Raw genomic sequence first — 16377 nt, 5'->3', positions numbered from 1 at the left:
ACTTTACTAAAATATCCGAGGACTCGTTCCTGTCCTCCTTGAATCTGAGACAGCACTCCTCCAATTCCCACATTATTTGCATCTGTATCTAAGATGAACTCTTCTTCTGGCAGTGGATACCCTAAAATTGGTGCTGTTATTAAATGCTTTTTCAAGGTCTCAAAGGCATTTTGGCAGTCTGTATCCCAGCGCTAATCTCTTGCTTCCTCCGTAAGTCGCGTTAATGGCTTAGCGATATCTGCAAACTTCTTAATAAACCTCCGGTAGTAAGTACATAGTCCAAAAAAACTTCTTACTTGATGTTTGTCAGTTGGTTTTAGGCCATTCCTTAATGGAATCGATTTTTCCCTTATCCACGGTCACTCCTTCTTTTCTGACTATATGACCCAGATAATTGACTCTACCTTGAAATAGCTGGCACTTCTTGGGGTTTAGCATCAATTGGGCAGCTTTAAGTCAATTAAAAACGTTTTCTAAATTCCTCAAATGATCTTCGAATGTCTCCCCCAAGACGATTATGTCATCTAAATAAACCAGGCATGTTTTCCAAGATAACCCTCTCAACACATTTTCCATAAGCCTCTCAAATGTCGCAGGAGCATTACAGAGTCCAAATGGCATAACGCTAAATTGCCACAATCCAGATCCTGTGGTGAAGGCTGTCTTTTCTTTATCTACTGGGTCCATTTCTACCTGCCAGTATCCAGACTTCAAATCCAAAGTAGAAAACAATTTACTTCCAGCCAATGTGTCCAATGTGTCATCGATCCGAGGCAGAGGATAACTATCTTTCTTGGTAACGTTGTTCAGCAAACGGTAATCCACACAGAACCTCGTCGTTCCGTCTTTCTTCTTAACCAGGACCACCGGAGAGACCCATGGGCTCGTAGAAGGTTCTATCACCCCGTCTTTCTTCATTTCCTGAACAATCGTTTCAGCTTCCTCTCTTTTCGCCTGTGGTAATCGTCGAGCTGTTTGACGAATTGGCTTAGCATTACCAGTATCAATTTTATGCTTAACAATGGTAGTTCTTCCCGTCTTTTCTCCTTTCGGTACGAAAATATCACGATACTGCCGAAGAAATTCCCTTAATTTCCTTTTCTCCATCTGACTTAGAGACTGTCCTGCAACTGCAACCATTTGGTCGAATTTGTCGTTGGAATTATCAGATGTTGTCGCCTGACGGATTATGGATGTCACAGGTACACAAGTTCCTACTTTTGTCTCTTTCTTTATGGTCACTGGGTAGTCGTTGACATTGATAAGTCTCACAGGCATTTCCTTAGCCGAAGTCACCAATTCCTTTCCAATTATGATTCCACGGCCAACCTCATCGTCGTGGTTCCAAGGCTTCATCATAACAGGTCTCCCTTCGTCCACAATTCCCTGTAGCCGCGCTACTATGATCGTTTCGCTTCTCGCAGGCACGATTTTATCTTCTGTAATGGCTGCTTGCACAGTGTTGTCATTATGTGGATGGAGAAATACCTCCTCGTTGCCAACTTTGATTACCTTATTCTTAAAATCCAATTGGAATCCATGCATATTCACTACGTCCATTCCTAATATAACATCCTCTTCGATGTCAGCAACTATAACAGTATGGACGAACTTCTCTGCTCCAATTCCCAATTGTACCTGGATTTCTCCATGAATGTTGGCATTTTCACCTGTAGCGGTCCGAAGTCGCAACCTCGTTGGTAACAGTTTCTTTCGGCTGTTTATAACTGTCGGGTGTATAATGGTTCTGGTCGCTCCGGTATCCACCAACAACGTATGCTTTTTACCATTTATGTCTCCATCTACATATACACTATCTTCACGACATTTCAAAGAAGCTATTAGTATGAGAGGGTCTTAGGAAAAGTTCTGGGTCGAAGCTGCCCCCCTAAGGCTGACCCGTTCTAGTTTTCCTGATGGTGAGTTTCTTGATTTGCGTCGTACCTAGGGTGCTTACAGGAGCTTCGTACGTGTCCTATTTCGCCACAATTCCAGCATCTGATGGTCTTCGTTTTCTTGTATGTCATGCTTTTTATCATATTAACGAGCTGGTCAAGTTTATCTTCATCTCCTTCCTCTTTTACAGTTCTAACTTTACTGTACCCGCCAGAGGCCTGCGTAGCTGACTCGTATTCGAGGGCGGCGGATAAGACATCAACCAGCGTCTTGTGACGAGCTAATCGCAGTGTTTCTCTGCATTTCATGATCACGAAGACCATCAATAAACGTTTGAACGGCCAATTTTTCCATCATGTCTTCGGGAGCTGTTGGATAAGCATATCGTACTAATCTGGCAATATCTACCTCATATTCTTGAAGAGCCTCATCTTTCTTCTGTCTACGATTTTTAAGCTGCGACTGATATACATGCTCTAAATGTTCGTGGCCATATCGCATATTTAACCTCTTCTTCAGTTGTTCGAAATCATCGGTCTCCTCTACGGCTATGGTCTGAAGCACATCTAAGGCATCTCCTCGAAGAGCGATAGTCAGGTTTACAGCCTTTTATTTTTCAGACCATCCATTTGCTCTTGCGGCTGATTCGAACTGTTTCATGTAGTTGTTCCATGATGATTTTCCGTCGAAAGTTGGGACTTTCACATGGACAGAACCTCCACTTCCTTTAAATTTCGGTCGTGTTTCCAACTTACATTTCGTCTCGTCTTCTTTTGTCTCTATTGTAATCGGGTTGTTTCCTCTCTCTGCTGTCCCTGTTTCCTCCATCTTCCTTTCCATCTCTTTCCATATCTTTTCTTCGAAGGCCAACATATCGGCAGCAACTTGGTCTTTTAACGAAGACATTCTATCGTCGAGGGCAGACATCTCAGAAGTGACTTTAGAGATTTTCAAAGAGATGTTAGCAGAAACTTTGCTTTCCAGAGAAGAAATTTCGTTAGAAACTTTGTCTTCTAATGATGCGATGTCACCAGAAACCTTGGCTACATCAGAAGAAACTTTCAAAATATCGTCAGAAACTTTGTTCTCTAATGATGCGATGTCACCAGAAACTTTCGCAATCGACGAGATAACAGCAACATGCTTGTCTTTAAATATATAAGTTTCCGTATCCAAACCTTCTTCTTTTAAGGCGTTCTTTAGTCGTTGGACTAAATCAGCCTTTTTCCCGGTAGAAGCTAATTCCCTATCTTCAAGATGCCTTCTTAAATCCGTAACTGTGAGATCATAAATCGTAGCCATTTTCACAATTTATTTTATATTCACTTGTAATTTATTTTCGCAATTTATCTTATGTATTCCACTATTCTGACACCAAGGAAATGAGAATTTATTTAACTGCTATGTCTTTATTTCATTTATAATGTCTTAATTAAAAGGTTCTTATTTTAATTTATTAAAAAGCACGATAACTTATATCAATTTATTTAACGAATAATACATAATTTTATTTCGGTCTACCTGGATACCTCGAATCGGATGATTCATCATAATTTGGGTCTAGATCCTTCGCCGAAATTTCTACAACAAAACAGAATTAGTCATAATATATTTACGGTTATTTTAGGCCATGATATTTATCGTAACAGTTGCCAAGTACAAAGTTCCAGTACTCCTCCTCGATTTGAAATATTGAAACATGAAAATCGTAACCATTATAATTAACAAAATAATATTACAATTCATATAACATAAATTTTATTTCTTAGATTTATGAAAGTCTCGGTACCTAAAAACTTAGTTAAAATATCAGCTAAATTTTGCTCAGTTGATATATAATCCATTAGAACTTCTTTCTTAGAAATTAAGTCTTTTAAAAAATAATTTTTTATATCTATATGTTTTGCTCTTTTGGAATTTTCATTACTGTTAGACATTAAAATTGTACTTTTATTGTCACAGTATAAAATTTTTTTGACAATTACATTAAAATTTCCCAGTATACCTTTGACATTGATTAAGTCTTGAGCTGTTTGTGCTGCTGCAATGTACTCAGCTTCTGCTGTTGATAATGCCACACAGTTTTGTTTCTTTGAAAACCATGATATTGGGTTATTAGCATATATTAATATACACCCACTCACACTTTTCCTATCTTTCTTGTCTGTTGCCCAATCGGCATCTGAATATCCATTTAGTGTTATCTGGCAATCTGTATTTTTATAATAAGTTAATCCCAGTTTCTTACTTCCTTGTAGATATCTTAAAATTCTTTTTCCAACATTCCATGTCTCTGTAGTAGGAGAATCTAAAAATCTGCTCAAGTATGATACTGTCTGATGTACAAGATAACTAATGTCTGGCCTGCTTGTTGTTGATAAATACATCAGTCCTCCAATTAATTGCCTGTAGGGAATATTAGTTAGAATTTCACTGTCCTCAATGTATTGAAATCCCTTTTCCATTGGAGTCTTCTTTGGTTTACATTCCTTCATATTAAAATGATCCAAAAGTTTTTCTACAAATCTTTCTTGATCAACTTTCTTGACGTAACTCTCCTGGTAGATTAGTTTCAGCAAATTTAGTCCTTACTTTGTCTAATAAGCTTCTGTTAATTCTCTCTGAAATCCCATTTTCTTGTGGAGTATATGGCATTGTATATTCCACCTTAATACCTTTATTTTTACAAAAATCTCTAAATACATTAGATGTAAATTCACCACCATTATCATCTCTAATTCTTTGCGTTTTTAGATTACGCTGCCAATATTTTGATCAGCTTCATGTTTATTTTTTAATAATCTTAGTACTAAAAATGCGAGTCATCGATTAGTACTTGAAAGTATTTATAACCTTCAGATGTTGGTGTAGATACTGGACCTGAAATATCTGAGTGTATCAACTGACCAATTTTTGTTGTGTATTTATAACGTTTATAAAATGGTTTACGAGTACTTTTACCATCCATACAATCTTTACAAATTTCTGAACTAGAAGGTAGCCCTAATATTTTTAAATTGTGCCTATTTATGTGTCCTAATCTCCTATGCCATAAATTAACATCTATAGTCTTATTTACATAACTTACTATATGATTTGTCTCATTACAATAATTATATTTATTATTAACAAAATCTACCTTTAAACAAAATAAATTATTCAACATTTCACACTGAAATTTTGATCCATTATCGCACTACTATTTTTTTTATGTACTATGATCACTAAAGACATGGTGAACCAGTATTGCCAAGTACAAAATTACAATAAATCTAATTCTATGCATAACCGAGCAAGAAATGTTTTTGTTCGGTTGAGTTTACCGAAAGTACAAGCTGATTATAGCCGCAAATATCAAACATGGAACAAAAAATTTCGGTATAGCAGTGTTGGCATGTTTTTATAATGTAGATGCTGTATGCTTCAAATATAAATAGATAAAGCTTTAGAAAAGTACATTTTGTTTATATTATGTTATGAATTCTGCAATTTTTGATTTATATATAACAACAATGAGTAAATATTTGTTTCTTTGTAGATTATTTGCAGTTAATTATTAGAATTTTTTTTTAGCAATTACCCTTTGATAGATTAGGGGGTAGATTTGACAATCGTCAATTCAGCAGTTGCCAGATTACAACAGATGTTTGCAATTAATCTCAAAAGAGACAAATATTTATTCGTTATTACTTCATATAAATTAAAAATTACAGAATTTATAAAATAGTATAATCAAAATGTACTTTTTAAAAGCTTTATCTCTGTATATTTGAAGCATACAACATATGCATTATAAAAACATGCCAACACTACCAAACCGAAATATTTTTGATATTTGCGGCTATATTCAGTTTGTACTTTCGGTAAACTCAACCTTTTGTTCTGTTGTGCTTTTAAAAGGTATGCGCACTCTGCGCACTCTTATATACACACTTTACACTACATGATTTATCATGTGATTTGTCATATGATTTGGTCATAAAGTGAAATTTACATGTATACACTGTGTGAATTGTGATAAGCACTCTCATGCGGCTCGCATGATACTATAACTAACAAGATGAGTCAACGCGCATGTTCTTGCATCTCTCTTGCACACCTGTGACGTAAACCCGAGACAACTTTAATGATGCCAAGTTAAATTCTCTATCTGTTGCTATCCTGTGTGCTTCAAAACGTAGTGAATGAGATTTTTATTTATTCATTGATGTAGTAAAGACTTTGTATATTATATTGTTATATAAATTTTGTGGTGAAAACATTCAGTTTACTGTGTTAATATCACCTAATTTATATATCGTACGCAACTTCCTCTCGACTACCTGCAGCTACTTTATAAAGAAGACTAATTATTTGGTTGCCATAATGTATTGCGCAGTGGTGGGTTGTTTAAACAATTATAATAAAAAAAGTAAATCTTTTTCGAAGTGTCGTTTTTTTGTGTTTCCTAGAGACAAACAAATGCGTAAAGTATGGATCTTCAAGTGTTTTCAGCGAGACAAATTTAATGTAGAAACCGCGAGAATATGATCAAAACATTTTACAGAAGCTGACTATTGTTTAAAAAAAACTATAGTGGAATATTACTACTAATAGTATAATTAATTATGAAATTGTCACTGAAGAGATCTTTTCCTCGCTAAACATTCCTAGTGGTGATACAGAAATTAACCCTGAAGATTTAATTGAGAGTCATCAAGATTTTATTAATTCGGATATAAAAGACCTGAAATGGAATTGATCGGAAAATTTAGCCGGTTTCATTGCATTTAAGTTACAAAAAAAAAGAAATACTTGGATATATTCCGGACGCTAACGATAAATCGTTTACTTGGGTAAACCACGTTTCTGAGGGTAGTTTACTCAAACCAACACTGGAATTTATAACTAAATGTAGTGAACTGGAACATATTTTTAGTAGTTATAGTGGCAACAAATTAAAAATAACTAAAAATTATTTAAAAAACCTAATAGAAGCTGCAAAATATGTAAATGTTTTTTTTTTTTTATTTAAACAAATATACCCGCATCAACCACTAAGGGTTATTAGCGGGGGGACATACACAAACAGTAAGATACATATTGTTGCATAAAAAAAAAATATTTTTTACAATTTGGTATATAGTTTAGTCATTTTAAGATAACTTAATAAAGACTGTAAATTTGACGTTAGTATACTTTTTAAATTATCACTAAGGGCACACACGATTATTTCGTTCTGGTACACTGGACACTCAACAATTATATGTTTCACTGACAACTGAGTATTGCACTTGGTACACAACGGAGCAGCCTCCTGGTTGAAGATATGCTTGTGTGTAAGGAAAGTATGTCCTATTCGGAGTCGGTTAATGATGACTTGGTCTTTTCTATTATTTGGTAAGATGAGTTTGGTTCCTACTTGACTTAGACATTCTTTGAGTTTATTAGCAGTGTGATCCCAAGTAGTTTGCCACGCTCTGTATACGTGGGCTTTGATATTTACTTTGTGATCAGTCCAAGGCATTTGATTTATGATAGCAATACTTTGGTCGGTGGTTGCATTGCTTGCCAGAGAGTCCACTTCCTCATTACCACTTATTCCCATATGGGAAGGTACCCAGATAAAGGAAATATCTTTTTGTTGAGTCTGTAGATAAGATAACTCTTCTTTGATCTTGAGAAGTATGGCGTGAGTTGTATATAGCTGTTTTATTCCAAGTAATGCGCTCATTGAATCGGTGATGATAACAAATTTGCTTTCATTGATAGAACAACATTTTTTCACGGCCTGATGAATTGCCGTAAGTTCTCCGGTATATATACAACAATTTGTTGGGATTCGTATGGTAGACTTGACGTTTTCGTAGATGTAGGCTGCAGCATGTCCTTCATGACATTTGGAAGCATCAGTGAAGATTTGATGGGTTGTTGGGTATTTGGATATTACATTTTTATAAGCTTGCTGTATAAGGAAAGGATGTGTGGAATGTTTCGGGAGTTCTTTTAAAGACGTGTCTATTTTTGGATGTTTAATCATCCAAGGAGGAACATTTACATGAATAGGCATAGTAAGACTGAACTGTTCTAAATTAAGACCAATACGTTTTATTCGTTCGGGAAATGGTAGTTTTTTTATTGCAATGTTTCTGTAAAGATCGGACGTTATATTTGTTCTGCAAAGTATTGTTGAGTAGGTTACGTTGCTGTTGTTTGCTGAAATTCTGGCAACGTAATTTAGTGATAGGAGTTGTCTTCGTTGGCTTAAGGACAGTTCATTAGCCAAAACTTGTAAGCTACTTACTGGACTAGTTCTTGTGGCACCTAAAACTAATCTCAAGCACATATTTTGAATGTAGTCAAGTTTTTTTAAAGATGTTTTGTTAGCAGTATCGTAATGTAAATGTTGCGAAGATGTAAAATTACTTTTTTTTTTATATGTGAAATGTATTTTAAAATACTAATTCTAAATAAAAATATTAAAGATAATTATAATATCCACAAGAGAAAAATCGCGAGGATGGTAAAATAAATATCTAAATGGTATTCATAAAGTCTGAAGTATGACCTGCTTTTCCTTTTATTTCAAATTATTTACATTTTACCGGTCTTTTATATTTAATTTATGTTTTGTAGCAATATCTATTTTGTTTGTAATACACACAATCAAATCGAAGATTCATATATTTCTTTAATTAATTTTACAAATTACTAATTAATTTTCAAACCACGTTTTCACAGAAAGTAACTTATTATGACTTCTTAGTGCAAGATATGGCATCGAGATATACTTATAGTTAATTGTTTACGTTTCGAAGTTGTTCATTACAGTAATGGAACAACGTTGCCATATGATGCATCGTTAAAATAAGATCCACACAAGTCCCCTGGTTTTGTCTCGCTATGACGTCATGCGCAAAGTCGATTAAAATTAGAAAGGCAAGTGAGCATACCTTGTTTGTTATAGTATCATGTGCGGCTCGTCATAGCTTGTCACAGGAGAATAGGACGGTGCCTATTCCGCATGTTAAAATTATATGATTTTCGTTCGGTAATAATAAGGGTAACACCCACGGTTCGTAGACTTACTAGTAAGTCTACGAACCGTGGGTAACACCAACATATTTAAATATCGCGCCTTATTCTTATGTCAATTCAGTAACAGTCCCTTACCCAGAGACAACATTATTTATTTATTTTTTGTTTGTTGCATTGATATTGAACCTGTTATCTAATGTGTGCTATTGTGTCGTATTTTTCCTTTATTATTTATTTAGTTCTTAGTTTAGTGTTTGATAGTCTTTTTAGTCATAATTTTGGTTTAGTTTCTTTATTAATTATTTTTAATTTAAATTAGAGAGAGGAAACAATCCAATTACAGTAGAGACAAAAGAAGACGAGACGAAATGTAAGTTGGAAACACGGCCGAAATTTGAAGGAAGTGGAGGTTCTGTTCATGTTAAAGTCCCAAATTTCGACGGAAAATCGTCATGGAACAACTACATGAAACAGTTCGAATCAGCTGCAAGAGCGAATAGATGGTCTGAAAAAGAAAAGGCTGTAAATCTAACTATCGCTCTTCGAGAAGATGCCGTAGGTGTGCTTCAGACAATAGCCGTAGAGAAGACGGATGATTTCGAACAACTTAAGAAGAGGTTAAATATGCGATATGGCCACGAGCATGTATATCAGTGGCAGCTTAAAACTCGAAGACAGAAGAAAGATTAGGCTCTTCAAGAATATGAGGTAGATATTGCCAGATTAGTACGATATGCTTATCCAACAGCTCCCGAAGACATGATGGAAAAATTGGCCTTGCAAACGTTTATTGATGGTCTTCGTGATCCTGAAATGCAGAGAAACACTGCGATTAGCTCGTCACAAGACGCTGGTTGATGTCTTATCCGCCGCCCTCGAATACGAGTCAGCTACGCAGGCCTCTGGCGGTTACAGTAAAGTTAGGACTGTAAAAGAGGAAGGAGATGAAGATAAACTTGACCAGCCTGTTAATATGATGAAAAATATGACATACAAGAAAACTAAGACCATAAAATCAAGAAACTCACCATCACGAAAACTAGAACGAGTTGGCCTTAGGGGAGCAGCTTCGACCCGGAACTTTTTCAAAGACCCTCTCATACTAACAGCTTCTTTGAAATGTCGTGAAGATAGTGTATATGTAGATGGAGAAATAAATGGTAAAAGGCATACGTTGTTGGTGAATACCAGAGCGACCAGAACGATTATACGCTCGACAGTTATAAACAGCCGTAAAAAACTGTTACCAACGACGTTGCGACTTCGGACCGCTACAGGTGAAAATGCCAACATTCATGGAGAAATCCAGGTACAATTGGGAATTAGACCATACTGTTATAGTTGCTGCCATTGAAGAGGATGTTATATTAGGAATGGACGTAATGAATATGCATGGATTACAATTGGATTTTAAGAATAAGGTAATCAAAGTTGGCAACGAGGAGGTATTTCTTCATCCACATGATGACAACACTGTGCAAGCAGCCATTAAAGAAGATACAGTCGTGACTGCGAGAAGTGAAACGATTATAGTAGCGCGGCTACAGGGAAATGTGGACGAAGGGACACCTATTATGATGGAGCCTTGGAACCATGACGACGAGGTTGGCCGTGGAATCATAATTGGAAAGGAATTGGTGACTTCAGCTAAAGAAATTCCTGTGAGACTTATCAATGTCAATGACTACCCAGTGACCATCAAGAAAGAGACAAAAGTAGGAACTTGTGTACCTATGATATCCATAATACGTCAGGCGAGAACATCTGATAATTCCAACGATAAATTCGACCAAATGGTTGCAGTTGCGGGACAGTCTCTAAATCAGATGGAGAAAAGGAAATTAAGGGAATTTCTTCAGCAGTATCGTGATATTTTCGTACCGAAAGGAGGAAAGACGGAAAGAAGTACTGTTGTTAAGCATAAAATTGATACTGGTAATGCTAAGCCAATTCGTCAACTCGACGATTACCACACGCGAAAAGAGAGGAAACCTACTTACTGTCAAAAAAATCAATGCTCAGAGAACCGAACAAAGGCCTCGGAATTGGACGGATACACAGATGACGAACCACGCAAGAAAAAGGACAGAGGCCAAAACAAACGGGAACAGGAAGTTGTGCAGGAATTGGAGCTCCATAAAATTGATATATGTGCCCTGAACGAAACAAAAAAGAAAGGAAAAGGAAGTGCCAATAGAAACAAATTTATATTCCTGTACAGCGGAGTAGATAAAATCAAACGAGCTTAGGCAGGAGTAGGCCTCTTAATGCACAATAAATATAGTAACAATATTCAAGAAATAAGATACATCAACGAACACATGATGCTGGTTTGCCTTAAACTTCACCAGACGATACTTAATATTATCCCCGAAAAAACAAGGAATACAAAGATGCTTTTTATGGACAGCTCCAAGATCTACTGGACACCAAAATAGGCGGTAGTAAAACAATAATTCTCGGCGACCTAAACGCCAGAGTAGGTAACATACCAGTGGCTGGAGTTACAAAAAGATTTAACGAAGAAACGCTCAACGATAACGGAGAAAGACTTCTAGAACTTTGTTTATTGAATAACCTCCGAATTAACAACACATACTTTGACTACCCAATACAACATAAGATCACCTGGTCAGATACAAGAGGATGTAACTCTATGATTGACTACATTATAACAAACAGACAAATACACCCCAAGAATATAATAGATGTGCGCACTCTATCTTCCGCCAATGTAGGATCCGACCATGGCATGGTACTAGGAAAAATAAATATAGCAATCACCACACAAGGCAAGCGAAATACAAAGCTAGAAGAAAAGTTAAACATAGAAAGCTTAGAAGAAAAACGGACACAAAACTTGTATAGAAAAAGACTAACAGAAAAGCTAAACAGCCATAACCTAGACACTAAAAAAAATATAGAAGAAACCTGGAAAATTATTAAAAAATGTATCCTACAAGCAGCGGAAGAAGCTTTAGGTAAAAGAAAAGTTAACAGAAATAAACGGGAGTACAAAACACCATGGTACGACGAAAGGGTAAAAGCACTAGCAAATGAAAAGAAGCAAGCTTTCCTAACATATAAAGGAGTGAAGACACCGGAGGCACGAGAAGACTACGTGAGAATCAGGAATAGAGTAAACCAAGAAATAGATAACATCAAAAAAGAAAACTGGGAGACATTTACCAAAGATATGGAATACGACCTCTTGGATCCAGAAAAAGGTGTGGAAGATGATAAGGAGACAAAAAACAGAAATGAATGAATTTGTACGCATAGATAACATTACGGAGGAACAATGGACTGAGCAATTCACGAAATTATATGGAGAAGGAGAAGAAGAGAACAGAGAAATAATCATTAACGAAACTCACGATAGAGTACTAATATCAGAAGAAGAGCTACAAGAACGAATAAAAAAATTAAAAAACAGAAAAGCATCTGGTCCTGATAAGATAAACAATGAACTGCTATACCGGAGTAGTACCAGCGGAATGGAAGGAAAGTTTCCTGCTCATCATCATCATCATCATGCAACCTCTTCTGTCCACTGCTGGATCTCCTGCTACCGATACTTAAAAAGGGAGACTCGAGAAAGCCTGAAAATTATAGAGGCATTAGTCTGATGAATAGTACATTAAAATTGTTAACGACAGTCATAAAAGTTAAAATCGAGGAAAAAGCGAACATGGCAGATGAACAACAAGGCTTCCGGAAGAACCGCAGCACAATAGACGCAATTTTTATTATCAGACAAATAATAGAGAAGTCTATTAAATATGGAAAACCAGCATACATGTGCTTTGTAGATTTAAAAAGTGCTTTTGACAGGGTGAAGCGAAATGACATCTTAAATTTATTACAAGCTGAACAAATAGACCATCAGATAATAAGGACAATTAATGAAATTAACAATAACAAGACCAGAGTTATAATGCTAACAGGGGAAACAGAATGCATAGAACCAAAAGGAGGAATCCGCCAAGGAGACTCGCTCAGACCATTGTTATTCAATATGGTGATGAATCAAATAATTCACGAAGTAAGAAAACGACACGGATATCACATGAAAGCGCATAAAATCACGATACTATGCTATGCCGATGATGCAGTACCAATTGCTGATAACGAAGATAACCTACAAAAGCAGCTCCACACCTTCAATATCACAGCAAACAAACTTAATATGAGAATATCAGTAGAAAAAACTAAATGTATAGTGATCAGTAAAGAGCCGCGTAGATGCAAACTAGAAATAGACGGCAAAATTGTAGAATACGTAATGAAATTCAATTACCTAGGAGTAGATATCACTAGTGACAGGGATATAAGAACAGAGACCACAAGGCAAGCATCAAAAGCGGCAAGAGTAAGTGGTTGCCTCCGAGAAGCCATATGGAGAAACAAATATCTGACCACGGAAAGCAAAATGAAAGTATACAAGACAGCAGTAAGACCAATCCTAACATATGCAGCGGAGACAAGGACCGATACAAGAAAGACGAAACAACAAATCAACAATATCGAAATGAAAGTATTAAGATCAATAGCGGGCATATCATTAAGAGACAGACAAACCAACAGAAGTATACGCTAACAATACAAAATTCAAAATATTAACAGGTGGATAAAAACAAGAAAAAAAAAAACTGGAACGAATGGGACCAGATAGATTAGTGAACATCTGTAAAAACAACAAGCCGTATAGCAGAAGACCCGTTGGAAGGCCGCCAAAATGGTGGAAAGATAATGTATAGTCAACAATGACTGAAAAAGAATAAGAGGCAGACAAACTGGAGTAATCCTAGTCGCGCGAAGAAGAAAAAGAAAAGGAAGAAGCCATTTGGACCCTGTAATGCCCCTGCGACATTTGAGAGGCTTATCGAAAATGTGTTGAGACGGTTATCTTGGAAAACATGCCTGGTTTATCTAGATGACATAATCGTCTTGGGAGAGACATTTGAAGATCATCTGAAGAATTTAGAAAACGTTTTTAATCGACTTAAAGTCAATTACCTGGGTCATATAGTCAGTAAAGAAGGAGTGGCCGTGGATAAGGGAAAAATCGATTCAATTAAGGTTGATCTGCATCCCCCAAAAGACAAACTCCAAATTCAAAAAAATTGAAAAAAATTTGAGAAGTTATATGTGACGTCTAGAAGTATTTTGACAACTTTTAAGCAAACTTCATGTTTTCGTTTTTGAAAAAACTCAAAAATACTACTTTTTCCAAGTATAAAGCGGGAAAACCAAACAGGATTTTGTTAATATTTTTACAGCATGAAGATATAATTATAAGAAATACTTATGAATTTTTTGAAAATTTTTGAATTTACAGTTTTGTCCCAATAGGAAAAAATAATATGTTTCGGCTTGTAATAAAGTTATCGGTAAGAAACCGAAACATTTTTTAATAACAACATATACAGGGTGGTCCTTAAGTAATTGTACAAACAGAAACCGTAGATTTTGCACTTTAAAATATTACGATTTAAGCCAACTCGCTTTAATAAAATGTTGATATTAAAAAAGATACAGGGTGTTAAAGTGGAAATTTAAAATTTTATTTTTCGTTATAACTTTTACGGTTGTAAATATTTTTGGACAAAAATTTATAATTGGATGCTTTTAAGTAGAATAAATTATAATTTTAGACATACTTTAATGTAACTGATAGAGGGCGCCACATATGCCACATGTGTGGCATAGATTTGCGCTTAACTTTTTTGTTCTTTAAGTTAGCTCTATTTGTGTAAAAAAATATTAAAGATACATTATTTTTACAAAGAAAAGGTATACTTGTTAGTAACCTCAAAATTTAACCGTTTTTGAGATAATCGCATTTTATAAGTCAGCTGCATAATAATTCTTAGTTGTGATATTTGTGCGGTAAAGCACTGAATACCTATAGATAAGCATAATTCATAGTTTATTCTTATAAAAACAACTCGAAGATGATAATGTAACATTACAAAATTTTTGTTATGGCTGCTAAATGTCTTATTGGAGAAAATATTCTTCAGCTTCTTCTTTAGGTGCCGTGTCCGTATTCAGACGTTGGCCGTCATTATGTTTAAAATTTCCCTTTTCTATCGCTTCTTAAGTTTCTATACCTACTGGCGTTGTATTACTTTTTCCCTATCGTAAAATGCTGAAAACCCAAAATATTATGTGGTTTATGTAAGATAGTACACCACCACATTCTAGAGAGAAAGCAGTGAGAATATACTTAAATATAACTTTTATGAACGTTGGATTGGTCGTGGCAGTCATATTCCTTTGCAATGTGGTGAGATATTGATATAATTATTTAATTTATAAAAATTCTCAAAAGAATACTTATTATTCATTACGTAAATTGTTTACCAATTTTTATAAGGACAATTAGAAACTGAAACACACGTATTGACACATATGTGTCTTGTTTCATATTACTTTTGCTACAAATCTAATCTTAAATACTCAGCATTTTCACAAAAATATCATCGTTGGCCTAATAACCGATATTGTTATAAATATAGTAATAACACAGGCAATGTAGTTCAGCATAGTATTAGTTCGTTAGTTAATCATAATATTCCATTTGTTCGAGATATAGTTATAGTTACTCGTAAGCTGTAAAGTAATCATATAAATAAGTAATGTTATCGATAGGTTATTCCGTGTGTATATAAGTAACCAACGAATGAGATACATCACAGTTTAATACCTTATTTAACCTCTGCGACAAATAAGCTGTAGTTCCAAAATATACAATAAAATTTGGATATGTATCCAAAAGAATATATTCATCCATTAGACATTATAGCCACCACGTAGCCCAGAATTTAATCCGCTTGATTTTGGTGTATGAGGCATATTAAAACAACGTGTCTATAAGAATCCCATAAACATTTGTAACCAACTATGGGAATAAATAAATACTGCAGCAGTTTTTTTAGAACCAATGAAGCTATTTAATATGAGACGATCTTGTATGGAATATATTGACAAATGAATTAAAAAAATGGTGGACATATCGAACACTTACTTTGAGAAAAAGTTATGTTATTTAGTTTTACTATTTCTTAATTTAGTTTATAAACAAACTGTTTTGATTATGACTTTAATTTAACATAAAACGTAAAATGTTTGATGTAAAATCCTATTATTCTGTTTTTTGTCAAATCCTATTATTAATTTCCTTCTGATATATTTATTTTATTTAATGTTTCGTTAACTATTAACTTTAGTTAAAGGTATTTTATACCAAAATTTAGATTTATTAATGTTTTTGTCTATTTTTCCTTCGTTGCCTGGAGTAATTGTCTTAAATCAGAATGATGCAGCTGATTTGTAAAATTCGATTATCTCGAAAACTGTTGAGTTTTGAAGTTATTAACAGGTATACCTTTTTTTATATTAAAATAATGTATCTTTAATATTTTTTATCAAAAATACAGGTAATTCAAAGAGCAAAAA

The 16377-nt window shown here is 34.9% G+C and overlaps 1 protein-coding gene across 1 annotated transcript; it reads right to left on the bottom strand.

The window, feature by feature from the left end:
- Nucleotides 1-3638: 3638 nt before the first annotated feature.
- Nucleotides 3639-4391, bottom strand: LOC140435869 (uncharacterized). The gene has a single exon (XM_072524583.1). It carries the CDS (start codon nt 4389-4391, stop codon nt 3639-3641), a length of 753 nt encoding a protein of 250 aa, XP_072380684.1.
- Nucleotides 4392-16377: the final 11986 nt, after the last annotated feature.

The sequence above is a fragment of the Diabrotica undecimpunctata genome, chromosome 3 (assembly GCF_040954645.1).
Source record: "Diabrotica undecimpunctata isolate CICGRU chromosome 3, icDiaUnde3, whole genome shotgun sequence".
NCBI lineage: Eukaryota > Metazoa > Arthropoda > Insecta > Coleoptera > Chrysomelidae > Diabrotica > Diabrotica undecimpunctata.
Note: the sequence above shows the minus strand (reverse complement) of the source record. Positions and strands in the feature narration are given on the sequence as shown.

Bases quoted from the DNA above. Each gene is read 5' to 3' on its own strand.
- LOC140435869 (XM_072524583.1), bottom strand. From the start codon at position 4,391: ATGAAGGAATGTAAACCAAAGAAGACTCCAATGGAAAAGGGATTTCAA.